General features: G+C 36.8%; 1 protein-coding gene across 2 annotated transcripts in view; it reads right to left on the minus strand.

Moving 5' to 3' along the window:
* The window catches only part of OTOGL (otogelin like), a 143,405-nt gene that overhangs the window by 107,407 nt on the left and 19,537 nt on the right, over positions 1–16,461 (minus strand). For both annotated transcript variants that reach the window (XM_054719732.1, XM_054719731.1), the window contains exons 8-15: positions 14,852–15,057; positions 9,684–9,811; positions 9,215–9,321; positions 5,797–5,903; positions 5,461–5,586; positions 4,168–4,276; positions 1,829–1,875; positions 1,204–1,349 (exon numbers count right to left, since the gene is read on the minus strand). In XM_054719732.1, the coding sequence (XP_054575707.1) occupies positions 1,204–1,349; positions 1,829–1,875; positions 4,168–4,276; positions 5,461–5,586; positions 5,797–5,903; positions 9,215–9,321; positions 9,684–9,811; positions 14,852–15,057 (976 nt within the window). The remainder of the gene's footprint in view (positions 1–1,203; positions 1,350–1,828; positions 1,876–4,167; positions 4,277–5,460; positions 5,587–5,796; positions 5,904–9,214; positions 9,322–9,683; positions 9,812–14,851; positions 15,058–16,461) is intronic.

Below are 16,461 nucleotides of genomic sequence, written 5' to 3' on the forward strand. Positions count from 1 at the left end.
ACCCGGCCTGCAAGGGAGGGCAGTTGTGAGGGATCAGCCCTGCAAGGGAGGGCAGTTGAGAGGGACCAGGCCTGCAAGAAAGGGCAGTTGGAGGTGATCAACCCTCCAGGAGAGGGCAGTTAGGAGTGACCAGGCCAGCAGAGGAGGGAAGTTGGGGGCAAACAGGCTGGCAGGGGAGCTGTTAGGCATCAATCAGGCTGGCAGCGGAGTGGTTAGGGGGTGATCAGGCTGGCAGGCAGAAGCGGTTAGGGCCAATCAGGAAGGCAGGCAGGCAAGCAGTTGAGAGCCAGCAGTCCTGGATTGTGAGAGGGATGTCCGACTGCCCGTTTAGGCCCGATCCCAGTGGGATCGGGCCTAAACGGGCAGTCGGACATCCCTCAAGGGGTCTCATATTGGAGAGGGTACAGGCTGGGCTGAGGGAGAACCCCCCTCCGTGCACGAATTTCGTGCACCGGGCCTCTAGTTAGACATAAAAAATCAATTTAAAAAACAGAAAATTATGATTCTATGTAAAAAGCTTATTCAGACTCTGACATATTGCAAAGGAAAAAATCAAATGGGGAGAAAAAAGCAAATAAAGTAGTTGAAAATTTTCACTGGAAATAACCATTTTATATTATAGTAAAACTAGAAAATTAATTATTTCTGCAAAATTTTGACTACCTGAGTTAGAGAGAGGGAAGATCCAGGTGTCTTTATTTACAAATTATTAATGTGTTTATTTGAAGAAAAGACTTAAAATAAATGTTTCCGTATGCGAAGAAATTTGTTATATTTATTTAGAATGATATGAAACTTGGCCAATCCTATAAAAATCATTTCTTTAAAATAGTAGTTTTGAAGTAACCAGAAACTTAGGTCCACTGTGTCATTATGCATGAAATGCTCAAAAAACTATACATACAAATATCATTTTTAAAAGAAATAAAATGCATTGAAATATATAATATTTAATATAAGACATATTTGTGCTCATATTTTAATATCTCTGAAATCAGGACACATCAGATGATCAATAGTATAACAGATTATCAACATTTTTTCTTTCTTTGTAGTACATAGAATGATGCATCTTAGCAATCAATGGTGTTTTATTTATGAAGAAAATAACTATGCCTACTCAGGTTACTATTCTTAACCTGGATATAAAATTTGAGTAAAAAAAAAATGAACATTTCTCTGGTCATTTTGAGATATTCTTACCTGCTCACAGTGAGCTTTCTGTAAGGTAATTGTGAATTTCTCCTTTCCAGTTGCTTTCACAAGGATATATTGACACATTCCAATAAAAGAATAATGTCGACCATCAAAAGTTGTAAAATGAGAATCACCTACAACAGAACATTGAACTACAGAAAGAAAGAAAGAAAGAAAGAAAGAAAGAAAGAAAGAAAGAAAGAAAGAAAGAAAGGAAAGAAAGAAAGAAAAAGAAGGAGAAGGAGGAAAAGAAATTATTTATTCTCAAAAAAAGCAGGTCAACTTAGGGTAAATAATCATTCATCAAAAAGAATAGCTAAATGTTTAAAATTAGTTTGACAAACTTACTAAATTATGTTATTCAATTTAATTTAAAGTTTACTAAATGATAGCTATTTCACATGTTTTAAGTTTTGTAATATTTTTACTATTTTAATAAGTTTTTACCAAAATTGCCTGCTCAAAGCTATCGTTTATTCAATTTTCCATTTATCCTCTGCCTACCTGGATTTATAGATGATTACATCTCTCACTATATATGAGATGACATCATAAAAATCAGTGCTACCTTGTTCCTTAATTTCAAAAAAACTGAGGCATTTAAAAAAAAAAAAACATGTTAAAAGATTACCTGGACAGTCATGCTCAGTGCAGTTCCAAACACCACCAACACATACACTAAATAAAATGATAAAATATTAATCTACTGGTATAGAGAAACTGTATTATTTGCATCAATGTACCAAAATATATAATGTTTATAGGCACAGAATAACCTGACTTGAAAAACCTCTCCACACAAGTTCAATTAACTGCTAAATTTGTGCTGGCCAGCATCTAAATTATTATTTACTAGTGGCCCAGTGCATGAAATTCATGCACATTAAAAAGGAATTAATTAGAGGAAATATTTTAATATTGCTATCTGCCCTTTCTCTATAATAGAAGTGTCAGAGATTAAAGAAAATTAGTAAAATGTATATGAAAATCTTCCTCCTGTCAGAGTCTGGGCACATTGTGGGACCCAGAGTCAAGTCCCCACCCACCCGCGTGCACCTCGAAATTGTGCGAGACCCAGACCTGGCTGGCCCCACCCCTGTCAAGCCCCACTGGGCAGGGGACGCAGCCTTAGGTCCCCTGTCAAGCCCTTCCAGGTGGGGGGCACAGCCTCAGGTCCCCTGTCAAGTCCCGCTAGGTGAGGGGGGGGGCGCACAGCCTCAGGTCCCCTGGCACACCCTCAGGTTTCCCAGCCTGGTGCTGGAGTGGGGGGTGAGGCCTGAGGTCTGCTGTCAAGCCCCTCTGGGCAGGGGGCATGGTCTCAGGTCCCCTGGCCCAGCGCCGGGGCAGAAGGCACAGCCTGAGGTCTCTGTCAAGCCACGCTGAGTGGGATATATGGCCTGAGGTCCCCCTTCAAGCCCCGCTGGGCCAGGGGCGTGGCCTCAAGTCCTCTGGTGCTGGGGAGGGGGTGCGGCCTCAGGTCCCCCAGCCCAGCACTAGGGCAGGGGGTACAACCTGAGGTCCCCCGTCAAGCCCCACCAGGTGGGGAGGGGCGCAGTCTCAGGTCTCTCACCCCAGCCCGGTGCCACGCAGCCTCAGGTCTCTGCTGATCACTCATTACAGTAACCCTGCCTCCGCTGTGGGTGCAGCCATCTTGTGACAGCATGATGGAGTGAGGGTCAATTTGCATGTTACCTCTTTATTATATAGGATTGTGTGTCAGGCTTAAAAGTCACTAAAGATGATACAAAGTGAATACTAATCAAACAGAGAGCCTCTGCTTTGGTCCTTCTCTCCTTGCTTAAACTAAAAGAGCTCACACACAGAGAAGCATTTGCCTTTATCATTAGAGAAATACACATAAAGAGTTCAGATTTATAAATTATCTCATGTACTACAAATTAAGAAAATTGGTTCTGAAGATCATCAAACATTAAAGAGAGAAAAGATACATTTTTATATAAAATAAATTCTACCTTCTACCATCAAGACGATATTAGTTTGGGAGGACAAAAGCAGTCTCTGAAAGGCAGAAACTCAAGTCGGTATTTAAGAATAGAGTTATCCAATTGCATTTCCATTGTATACACTTACACCAAAGGGGAAGGAGCCTGATGATATCTGCTTCTTTTTAGGACTGCACTGGAGGGAGCAATCCTTGCCTATAATAGTCTTAGCTAATTTAATAAGAAATTCTAAATGTCTCTAATCATGGCCAAAAACTGGCAATATGGAGTCACTTTTTAAAGTACTCAAGAGAGCCTGGCCAGCATGCCTCAGTGGTTGAGCATCAACTTATGAACCAGGAAGTCAAGGTTCAATTCCCGATCAGGGCACCTGCACAGGTTGCAGGCTCAATCCCCAGTGTGGAGTGTGCAGGAGGAAACCAATCAATGATTCTCTCTCATCATTAATAATGGTGTTTTTTTTCTCTCTCTCTCCCTCTCCCTTCCTCTCTGAAATCAATAAAAAACATATATTTTTAAAAAGTACTCAATAGAGAAGATCAGGAGAACCATCAATTCTAAGAGTATAAGTATGTGCAATTTAGTGATCAAAAATAATAAGAAAATAAAACATAAAGATTTTATGAAACTGCCAAGAGAAGTGAGAAGAATCTATGTATATCAAAGCCTAATATGCAAAGTGTCCCTGCAGGAGTTTGACCAGGAGACTGGGAGTTCGATCGCTCGCTATGATGTGCGCAGGCAGCCGGAAGGCCCTGATCAACCCTGATCACCGGCCAGCCCTAGGGACCCTACCCGTGCACGATTTCATGCACAGGGCCGCTAGTTGCATTATAAAAGAAGGTGCAAATGTTCCCCCACTCCTGTACCAACTTTAAATAAAATGCATCTTGGAATTTTTGGAAGAATAGTAATAAGTATATTCTTTTAACCATATGTTATACTAGTATAAAGTTGTCACCCAGCCAGGTCCGCAGAAATAATTGGCTCTGCATTGATCACATACCATTCAGTGCATTCTTGTTCAATTTTGGAACCAACTGAATAAGCTAATCCATGAAAACTACATGGGCAACTTTCCAAGGAGATGCAAGTCCCATTTTCCATGATGAGGCCTATTGAAGAAAAATTTATATCAAATTCTCAAAAGAAATAATAAATATTTATTCTTTGAATATAATTTAACCAACTTTTATTAAATACTTGCTTACACTACATAATAAAAAAGAAATTACTTCCAAGGAGGTTTCCAACATCCTTGCTCTATCTCAATTGGTAGCTACCTTACAAATCTCTACTTCAGTGATTTTCAACTTTCTTATCCTATGACTTACCATAAAAAACTCAAGGTTCTCCATATAGAATAAAGGCAACTAAGGAAGTTTATTCTTGGTTGAATCTCTGTTCATTTGCCAATGAGATACTTACACCATCATCACATGTATAATAAATAGCCAGACAGTGCTACTCAAAGGGCAAGTACAGTGGAAATGGATTCGTTACTTCTCTCTAATGAGCAAAGACGGGTGAGCCAGAATGTAAATGAACTGTGCTACTAAGCACACTGTTTCATTCGCTGACCTTTTGTCTGAGTAAGACTTTCTGGATGAAGGAAGCATTGACTTATATATTTGGTGCATTAATTTATATTCTGGTGCAAACTCCTTATCTCATCAGTGAATGGTAAGAAACAGTTGATGCCTGGCACTGATCCAAAGTGCTACCCCTGAGTAGCACTAACAGAACAATGGATTGAAGTCAACAGATCTAGTTCCAAGTAGTCCTCACTCATATTAACTGAGTGACAGTGCTAAAATCACGTAACGTATCTGGGATTCTATTTTTTTTTAATCTGTAAAAATAAAAGAATTTGAGTGAATTCTCAGTGTTCTTTAAAAAGGTCTATAGGCATAGGAGTCATTCCTAAATTTAAACCCCACCTGTATCACTTGCTATGTTACTTCTAATTTCAAATGTTAAAGCTGCATCACAACTAAAATCTTGTACTGCCAATTTGTTTTTCTAAAATTGCTTTCATAAATTATTAAATATATATTAAATATTCAAGAGAACAAAAGAATTGCCATGGTTACGCCAGGACTCTAGATTCCAAATTTCCTGGGAAAGTTACAAAGCAATAAGCCTTTTTATTAAAGAAAAGCAGACTTTTCTCCTATCACTTCAAGGACCAGATCCCACAAGGGCTGAACATTGCAACAGCCCTGGTGTCCTGGGAGAGAATGCCGCAACTCGATATTTTCCATGAGTGGAGACATGATTTCTTTCATGGAACACTTACCGTCTGGACAGTAACATCCATCAAGACAGTGGAGATTGCTCCCAAGACATTGTTTCTCAAATGTGCAGGTGGTTGGGCAACAACTGATACAATCCCGGTGGACAAAGCTATCATCACATTTATCAGCTGAAATGGGCAAATGGGAATGCTGTAAGTCAACTCTATTCACCTCAAGAAGATTAGTATTTCAAAAAGTTTGCAAGTTTACCAACGTTCCTGCACCAGTAACAAATCCTTGCCATTCATCAGTTTTGAGTACTCAGGGAAGTTTTGAATACTAGAATAAGCCTAACATTAACAAAAGTACACAGGGCTTAGGAAAGTAAGAAACCATACTGCATGCTGGGAAGTCATCTCTCCAGTCTTGAATGGGGTAGCCAGCGTGGGAACAGGCTCTAGCATACTCGGTGGCTGCTCGACAATAGGTATCATCATCATCGGTTCTGGAAAGTGAGAAGACAGAGCCAGAGTCACACCGGGGATACTGGCAGAATCCGCATCTTTGAGCTCCGGATCTCTAGAAATGTTTAGTGTCTGGTGAATATCCCAACACTAACTGATGTCAGCATGTACATAATATAGCATGTATAATAATGCAGAAAACAAATAAACATGGGATCCCAGCTAAAAAGGCCTAGGTAAATTGTCTTCATCAGTCTTAAAATATTTGACCACTTTTCTTTTGATTCAAGAGTGTCCCTATACTGAAAAAGATTTCTATTTTAATTCTGACATTCCTCCCAGAATCCTTGTATGTATTTTTTGGCTCCCACACAAAGCAACACAGACCTTGTAGAATTTAATAAATCCCATTAGAACAGATAAAATTCCATCACAACAAAAGCTCCAAATATGAAAATTATTTCAAAGATGCCATGATCTTGATCTTCTACATGAAGGAATAAAACCAATACTAATAACCTGCAGCAGTCTTGAAATATTGAATAAAAAACATTTAACTAAGATTTTAAATTTTTTTCATTCTTTCAAGTTTAAATTCCTAAAGCTAGTTACTTTTATAATATTGCCAAGAGTAAATAGTCTCTAATTATTTTCTTATAATCACTCTATTAGCTCCCCCAAACAAATAGAAGAGGTCAGCCAATTCCCAAAGCAGATCCACAAGGTACCTATAAAATGAGCGGGGTTTATAGTAAGGTAGTGGCCTTGTTTTTCAACCCAATTCTAACTCAAAAATGAATAGCTAACTATCTTACAGGATAATGACCTTAAGAATGTTGTGCTTTGTGAACCTTAGCCTTTTCAGTATCTCTATTGTAGAAGCCACCCATCTCAAATTGCGCTTATCCTGAGCTACTGTAATTGGAGTCATGCGGCTTATCTGGTCCAATTAACTGAGCTTTAAAAGGAAAAAGGGACTGAGCATAAACTCCAGAAACTGAGAAAATATTCTAAACCTCCAGACAAGAATTTTCTCTGAAAGACAGGGTAAGCTAAAATGATTCGATTGCTAGAAAGACATGAAGTGTATGATTTCCCTTACAATATGTGCGTGGTTTCCTACAATTAATAGAGTCTTTGAAAGTTAATTCAATATTGGTTTTCCAACCCAATGCAACTATTATTAAAATAGCTACCATTTGCAACATTAAACAACAAAATAAAATAAAATAAATATATAAATAAAATAAAATAAAATAGCTACCATTTATTGTGTCTGCGTTACTCTAGGATCTATGTTAGGCATGTTACACATGGTACCACACGAAAACTCACAACAATCAGGCAGGAAAGAAATTATTATCTCAATTTACTGAGGAAAAATGAGGGGTTTTGTTCTATTTTTTTTTTTTTTATGTAAACTTTAGTAGGAAAATGAGCATTAAGGAGTAGTTGTCTTTAAATCAATTGACTTTGTTGTGGCAGAACCATTTCCTTGCTGTTAAGTTTATCATTCTTAGAAGTAGCAACTGGGCTTCCGTTCAAGGCCTGGAATTGTATCATTCTTCAAATTTCAACTGAGATGTTATCTCCTCTGTGGAGCACTCCCTGATAAAGTCAGCGATCTCTCCTCCGCATTGCAGTGCTTGCGTTCAGAGTTTGTGTCATTGCTGGAGGCCTGTTTCTCTGCCCTCCCCACCCCCTCCCCCACCCCCAGAATCTGAGTTCCCAGGACAGGGTCTCTGTCTAAATTGTCTAAACTGTTTCTGCTTCTCCAAGGTGTGGCACAATGCTCAGCTCAGACCAGATGCTCAGAAAATATGTGTTGAATCAAATTTAATATGCTATCATATTAATTCAGACAGGAAATTAACTTGAGTTCAGCAGATTGGCAATGCTATTCTCATGCTCTAGGGTCCGTGTGATGCAGTCCTCTGCTACATAAGAAATGAAGAGAATCTCCTTTAGGGGAGAGAGAATTAGGTGGGTCTGGTCCTAGGTAGCACACGGAGAGGATGAAAGGCTAACTGGGCTTTCATTCCACCTATGACCACTGACTTGATTTATAATGCCCTTCTATTGGTAGTCTATGTCTGCTGTGCCCCCAAACCTGGCCTCTGCACCTCAAGCATATCAGACGATTTCAACCAATAAAGGATGCTTCTCTAGCCTTCTATTTTTATTTACCCTGGAGAAAGCAATTCGGTTTCAAAATCCAAAGCCTAAGTCTACCAAAATATCATGTTAAGGGCTCAATGATGACATTTCAGACAAAGTGAATGCCGCAGAGACTCTTTTTGGTGCCCAGTTCCCTTTCTTCTCCTCAGTATTAGACCCTCTACGTTTTTGCTGGGCATATGGGTGCCCAGCCAAAGAGAGCATTTCTCAGCAGCCCTTGTTTTGAGGTGTGGTCATATTTCTAAGCAGAGTAATTACAAATAAGGCAGTTTTTATACCACCTCACCTTCCCTCTTTTTTCTTACCTTTAATTAATTTAAACCTTTTAACAAGCCATCGAAAGTGCCATTTAAGTAGTTTTACTCAACCAAAAATTAGACTGGTCTTTTAAAACGAAGTTCCTATATACCATTTACATTTATTATTTTTTTAAAAATGCAGATTTATTAAAATTTGTTGAGATATTCTTGAAGTCTTACTGAGTTTGTTCCCTAGAAACCACCCAGTTTAGGTGTCCTTAACCTGGGAGAGAATGCGGGAGCCTATGACCTTGGTTGGGAAAAATATTACATGTTTATTTTCACTAATCTCCAAATGAAATTTAGCATTTCCTTCAATTATACATTTAGGGAACATATCACAATGTTCTTAGTAGTATCTCTGACTTTTTCACCAATATATCTCAATCTATCATTTTTTCATGTTTTAATTTCACATTATAATTGCTGCAGCTATCTCAAAATATTATTTACACTCATCACCAGATCAAAGTACAGTAGTTATTAGACCTGAAATGCATGTAGAAAAGTCCTGTTATCAAAAAATAATCTCACTTACTATATTGATAACTCTATTTCAATATAGTTTCCATTGTAAACTTATGTTGTGCATTTGAACATTATTTTGAAAAAGAGTCTATGGACATCTCTTGATTCCCAAAATGGGTCAGTGGCATAAAAAATAGTTAAGAATTGCTGTATTCTGTTCATGCTGCTAATACAGAACAGACTGTACCTATTATCCAGTGATCTTTTAAAAGCTGCTAGTACAGTTTATGCTTTACATTTCCCATTATATTCTGTGAATCAGTGAGATGGCTAAGTTATAAAAGTGGTTGTTGCTCTTCTTTTGGGATAAAGAACATTTTATTGCAAATAGTAATCATTTCACTTACTTGCAAAGATCATTAACACAGCTGGCAATATATAAATATGGGTCAATATATTCATGGCAGCTCAGAAAAGGGAACTGCAACAGTATCTGACACTTGAAGAAGATCGCCTGTGCACAAAAAGGTGGAGGTCACCACAACATATTTAATGATATGCATGTACTCTCATTTTTTTCCTACTGATCTAATTGCAAGATTCTGTTCATACTAGGAAACAGAAGGTCATTTCTGCTTGTAAATTTTAACCAATATTTTTTAATTACATGTTGTTGTAATGAGTGCTACTTTCACAAAACGTCACATTCATTATTTCTGAAATAATTGTAAAGTTATTCCTATTGCAGTTACATTTCCTAAATTTAATAGTGTTTAAGAATATAGTGTTTGCATTAAAAATGCTTAATGTTAAATATACAAATACAATATATGGTTGTTATATCCAACATGCCCATAGTTTTCACACCAAATTTACCTCAAATGCTGGCATTCCGCTGGAACATGGATTTGGAAAATCTGAGGGTGTGGGTATGCATTTGATGTCATCTGGAGTTTGCACCAGCCAACTATTTGCAAACATAGCAATGTCTTCTGTATAGTCCTCTGTTTCACACAAACACACACACAAAAAGGTGTAATAGGATCGCTTTCCACAAGCACACAGTTCATCAACATGAACTCCTGGTCAAAAAGTTAAATTCAATAACTTGATAATTATCAGTGGTATGAGACTATACAGGGGTTGGGAAAAGTAGGTTTACAGTTGTTCTGGTGGAAAATAATACAATAATTAATAAATAATAATACAAGAATTAACTCTGTGTTTAGCATACTCACAACTGTAAACCTCCTTTTGCCCACCCTGTAACATCCCTTTAGCATGATAAAAATAAATTGAACAAAGTGTTAGTACCAAATAAAAATTAATATCATTGGAGAGGAAAAACTTCACTGAGAGTGAGTGACACAACATGCACTTTAGTAAAGTACTAATTAGCCTCTAGGGTTGTGCTAACCCTAACCCTAACCCTAACCCTAACCCTAACCCAAACAACAATAAAAAAAATTGTGTTGAGCCCTTGAAATTTCAGAGGACATACATACAGTAAAAGACTGAAAAAGACACCTGGTGAATAGAAGACTAAGGAGTGAACTAATTTCAATGGAATGTGATAAGAAGTGTTTCTAAACACGTTCAGGACAGATTGGTAAGAATCCTGACACTGTCTCAGCATTTCAGAGGCAAGATTCCGGAGCTAACGTGTACACAGCAACAGACAGCGGGCGGTGAGCACTCTGGCCTCTCTGCTCAGATCAAGTTTAAATCGCCTCAGCACCTGGCCTGAGAACAAGTTTGACAATGAAAATTAATCCTGCCCCACATTCAGACGAACAAGGTGACATCTCAAAGTTCCATCTAAGACAATTACCCTTAGGTTTGAGCTTTAGGTTCTCTGCCATGTAAATTACACAGCCACACGTCTACCTTTGAAGAATAGCTACCACATCAGTAGAATCAAAAATCTCAAGCCAAATGTTTGACACCTCTCTCTCTCTCTCTCTCTCTCTCTCTCTCTCTCTCTCTCTCTCTCTCTCTTCAAGACAGGAAGGTGATGTCCATGTGCTACTACCAGCTGTTGAGAAGATTGTGGGAGTAAAAATGCTTTTCTTTCTGACTGTAAAATCCCAAATTTTACTTTGGCCTTGAAGACTTTTTTGCCTCTTTATTCCTTCAACTCCCAACCTCCTCCACTTACCTCACCCCACCCTGGCCCAGCCCCTCCTATACCTTCTCCTATTCTTGCTCAACCTACACCAGTCTTCACTCAAACTCATCCCCAACTGCCTCTTGCACTTGCCTTGCTCTTGGCCCTCCTCCTTCAGAATCACTCTTACCCCTGCTCTCTCCCTTATTTGGTCTTGGAGCTATTTTTACTACATTGTGTTAATAAAAGAGTCACAAGAGTTGGTTATATGAGACACTATTTAATATCACCTCCTCAGGAGCATTCTCTGTCAATTGACCTGAACTATCACCAAACACACACTGTTTTATGACTCTTAACCTCTTTTCTTTCCTCATTTTTTTTCATGGCTGCTATTTTTCACAAAAATTATATTTTAATTTTTCTCTTTATGTATTTTGTCTTTCACTGTAATACCTACGATGGGAAGGGAGAGAGCTTCCCTAAGCTGTCCTTCTGCTGTATCTCTAGGTTAGGAACTGGTATATAGTAGGTGCTCAAACACATTTGCTAAATAAGCGAATGAATAAATAAAGGGAGTTTGTCGTATTTATTTAAAAGATTATTAGAATCCTAGAGCTTTCCAGTTTGGCCCACTTCATTATCTTTGATATTGTTGGAAATGTTACACACTGAACTAAGCATGGACCTAGTCTAATATACTGATTTTAAAAAAGGAAAAATGGATGTACTTTTAAAGAAAATTTATGGTCACATTTCATTTTAAAACATTATAATTTTTTAAAAGTCTAAAGAACTAAAAACATTTACTAAAGTCTCACTTATTTAAATATTTATGTATAAATTTTAATTTAACTAAATAACCAGGGAAATCCCTTAAAGTTCACTTAAATTCCAGCTTTTCAACACATATTTACCTATTTTACTATATTGTGTTAATAAAAGAGTCACAAGAGTTGGTTATTATGAGACCCTTGGTGATCTTAGTGCCTGCATAACTAAAATTTAAATGTTTTATATAGAAGGTGCTACAAATAGAATAATATTGTCCATATTGTGACATTTCTAAGAATGCAAGTGAGGCACTATCAATTATGTTGAGAAAGTGAAGGGTAAACCAGGGTTTCTATGTTAATGTGTAGCTAGCTACAGACATTAATTATGGAACAGAAGCTCAACTAGCAACAAATTAAAATCTTTCTATATTCACAGAAATTCTGAAAAGCCTCATTTCTTTGTGAAGTCATTCCTGAAGAAAAAGTAGGAATGCAGAAAGAAATACAATTTTAATCACTTTTAATAAATTATGCACTCAATGGCATTCAGTTAAACTCACTGATTCTAAAGAGTTCTCTAATCAGCAAAGGTACAACTGACTTTCAAAGTACAGTTATTTTAGCTTTAGGATCTTAAAGCTAAAGGTAACACAGCTCACCTGTAGAAAATGTCTTGCATTACTAGCACATGGAAGAAAAGTGGAGGTCAGAATTCTTGTCACATCCCTATAAATTATTGTAAGTTAGTTTCTTAATTACTCTGCTTTATACTGTGCACCAATAAAATTGTGAAAAAGCTGAACTCTCTCTTTAGGCTCTTCCCACATATTCTCTGGGGTCTTTCTTGCCTACTGCCAGGCCTCCGTAATTCAGTCCAATTGCCTCCTGCTAGTCTTCTTCCGCTTATGATTTGTTAACACCCCTTTGCTGCCCAGTTATCTCCCTGTGAGCAACCATTTTATATTCCAGGTTATCAAAGTCTGTCTGACTTTGAACTCAAATCTTAACAAGAATACATGCTGTTTTCTGTCTAGACCCAGACTTCCATACAACGTTCCCGGATGTCCTGGGAGAGCCACCCACAGCGGTCTTTTCTGACTCTAATACAGAGAACTGAATTGAGTGTTATTATTTTGTGTGTGTGACGCTTTCATATAGAAGAAATTAATAATCACCATTTGATTGATTCTGCTTGAGTCTAAATCCCTACTCGCAAAATTCACTCTAAATCTCCAATTAGATGCAAAACACCATTTCATGGGGATATCAATACTGTGAGTGTACTTGAATTGTGCTCACAGAATTTGTACATTTTCAGTTACATTTTCTTATTTAATCCTCACAGGCTGGAAGATCTCAGGGTCATTATTATTATCTCCATTGTTCATATAAGGAAATTGGCTCCATGAAGCCCTGCCCTTTACCCCAGCCACCAGTGATCTAATCCCGATGATGCATTATGCATCTTGGGTAAATGTGTGCATTTAACAAGGTCCTCTTAAATGTCTTTAATGGAACATTTTTACTTCAGCTTCATTATAGTTTTATTGAGACCACGTGAAAGCAATTACAAATTAGTTAAAATGTATTTAGCATTAACTATGTGCTACACGCTATACCAAATGTTTTGCATGGGTTGTCTCTTTTAATCCTTGCAACTCTATGAAGTATACACTATCACTATATCACTAAACTTAGAAAATTAATAAATGGCAAAGCAGGATTTGAATATCAGCGTCTGAGTCCAGAACCCAGACTCTAAGTAGGATTTTCACTGTGCCTTAAAACACAACATGTGGGCAACTCTTCTCTATTAATTTCATAATATTAAAGACGTATTATAGCCCAGCCAGTGTTGCTCAGTTGAGCATCGACCCATGCAACAGGAGGTCACAGGTTCGATTCCCAGTCAGGACACATGTCCGGGTTGTGGGCTCAATCCCCAGTAGGGGACATGCGGGAGGCAGCCGATTAATGTTGATGTTGCTCTTTCATCGATATTTCTATCTCTCTCTCTCCCTCTCCCTTCCTCTCTCTCTAAAATTGATAAAAACATATTTTCAAAAAGTATTATATAGTACTTTGCAGATTTAAAATCCATTTCTCACACGTTTACCTAAGCATAGGATTGGGAGACATTCAGATCTGTAGTCCAACCCTGACAGCATTTTACAAGCTGTGTTACATTGGCAGACCACCTTGTGTCATTGAAAAACTAAGGAAATACCACCCACCTTACAGAATGTTGTAAGGGTTGAGAATAATACAGTTATGTGCTTATATTAACTGTTATTGTAAATAATATCAAGATATGTTCTTATTATTCCTGATATATATTAAGGTTCAGACTTATCATATTCCTATTTTTCAGCTGAGTAAACAGCATCAGAGAGATTAAATGAGTTGCCCAAACAACAAAACTTTTAAGACTAGAAACAAGATTCACAACCATGTCTGCTGGTCCTAAGAACAGTCCTCTTTTTATTACACCTCTCCATGTGGACCTAAATCATGATTGCGTCCTGTGACTCTCTTATTCCATTGCCAGTACAAACTAGTAACCAAAGTATGAGAACACATTTTTAATAGCTCACAGAGATTAGTTTCATGACTTTGAATAAATAGATAAATGATGATAGAGATATCATTATTCGTAATAAAACACTTCCAAGTTATTCAACTTTTACAATACTGCTCACATTTAAATATCTTTGCAACACTGTTATTTGGCAGTCATTTGTTCTATTCCTATCAGGACTGGGTGCAAAATAGCTTTTGTCCAAAAGTGAATAATTTTGCCCCAATGGATTTGAATCACTAAAATATAAGCCCCAAAAAGGAAGAAGTCTTTGTTTTACTCACTGATGTATTCCAAGCTCTTACACCAGTGCCTAACATGAAGTAAATGCTCAATTAATATTTGTTACATGAGTAATTACTATATCTTAATTTTGCAAATATAAAATAACTAATGGTTTTCAAGCATGACACAAAAATATTTTTTTTCTATTCAAACTTCACTTAAAATCTCTAAAACAGGCAAGTTATAGCTACCAATTTACCCAACCTAGGACAAGTTGTACCCTTCTGGGTACAAACAGGTTGACTGGTGAAGGAAAAAGACCTCAGAAGTATCCACACATTTCTTCTGCTCCCCTTACCTTGTTGGATGATGAAATCATCAGATTGAATGCCATTGTAGTTTCCACATAGGCCACAAGATTTCCCTTTAAGCTCCTCAGATATTTTGAGATAAATTCCAGATATTCCATCCCAAGCCAATGAAAAACCAAAGGTTGTTTTCACCAGAATGTAGTCAGCTAGTTTCTCAACAGAAACCTGTCCAATTGTCTGAGGCAATGTTAAACTTGAAAAATGGAACAAAGGCAGGTTAATTATAATGAAGGATCAATTATAGATCATTCTTTTCATAGTAACAGACAATTAAGTAAAACATAGTTATTATTCAAAATTATTGAATAAACTATGCAGTTAGATTTACCAAGCAACCAACCTATAGAAAATCTTGTTGTTTTTTTGAAAAATTCAATATTGAAATAAAAAAAAACAAAAATTATGTTTCTCCATGCTGATTTAGATTTTATACTTATAATTGGATGATTCTTTCAACCAACCAAAAACACACTTCTGCTAAATATCAGTGATTTTTGTAATCTGGAAAATAACCATGTCTACTTTGAATAATGAACTTAATGTATTTAATTTTATCTGGATTGTTTGAGATTAAAAAAAAGTGTTGCTCAAAATTTTGAAGTACAAACATTGTCAAAATATGTAAACAGGCTGCACAACTTCTGATTCTGTTTAATGTTATTTTAAACTTGGCTGAAAGGAAATAGGAGCTTCTATCCCAAAGTGTCACCTTGGCGTAAGTCATTGTTTTCCAAGAGAAAAAAGTCAAGGCGTGATTATCACTTACATTTTTAATGCTACAAAGAACATTATTAGGAATATAGAATACTTTTTTCTACAGTACTGCATATAGGTTATATTCATAATTTTTAAAAAGCATAAAATTGGGGCTATTTAAATAAGGGTCACACTGAATATTTAAATTCCTGATCCAACGTCTAGTCTTTTCATTTTTCACAAGCATGTGCACGTACAGAGGAAGTGGGAAACATATGAGAACTAAAGAAAACTAAACAATTGGACATTTTAAAAGCACAGGAAGTTGCCTAGGATACTTTTGAAAGAGCATTATTCCCCTTCCATTCACAATATGGCATAAAAGAGCAGGTGCTAATAATTCAAGACACGGAAGGCAAAAATCATTGTTATTATGGGAGCCATGCTAACTGAAAATTATAAACTATAATGTGAGGGAGGCAGGAGATTAATAGGTATATTTACACATTTCTCTCAAAACTTCTAAATACTGGGTTCCTTTTCAGGAAAAGGATGGGTACATGGTACAAAAACTATAAAACTAAACAGACTCGTTAACAAAGGGATAGCCCACAAAGAAATAATTCAAAGTATCTAACCATTTGCCCAAAGATGTCTGCATATAAATTTTTACAGAGAATTAGTCATAAGAATAGGAAAATAACTAAAAATTTACTTTGCAGAATAAATAAAAAGACTTTAGCTAATTGCTTCCATAATCTGTTAATATTTAAAATTATAGACATGAGGAATTCATATTAAATGCATAGTAAAATTCAGTATGAATAATACTAAGTTTATAAGTTTATAAAAGGTATACATAAAAAAGTGAATCAAGTTTTATAAAAATATTTTATAGCAA

The sequence above is a fragment of the Eptesicus fuscus genome, chromosome 7 (genome assembly GCF_027574615.1).
Source record: "Eptesicus fuscus isolate TK198812 chromosome 7, DD_ASM_mEF_20220401, whole genome shotgun sequence".
NCBI lineage: Eukaryota > Metazoa > Chordata > Mammalia > Chiroptera > Vespertilionidae > Eptesicus > Eptesicus fuscus.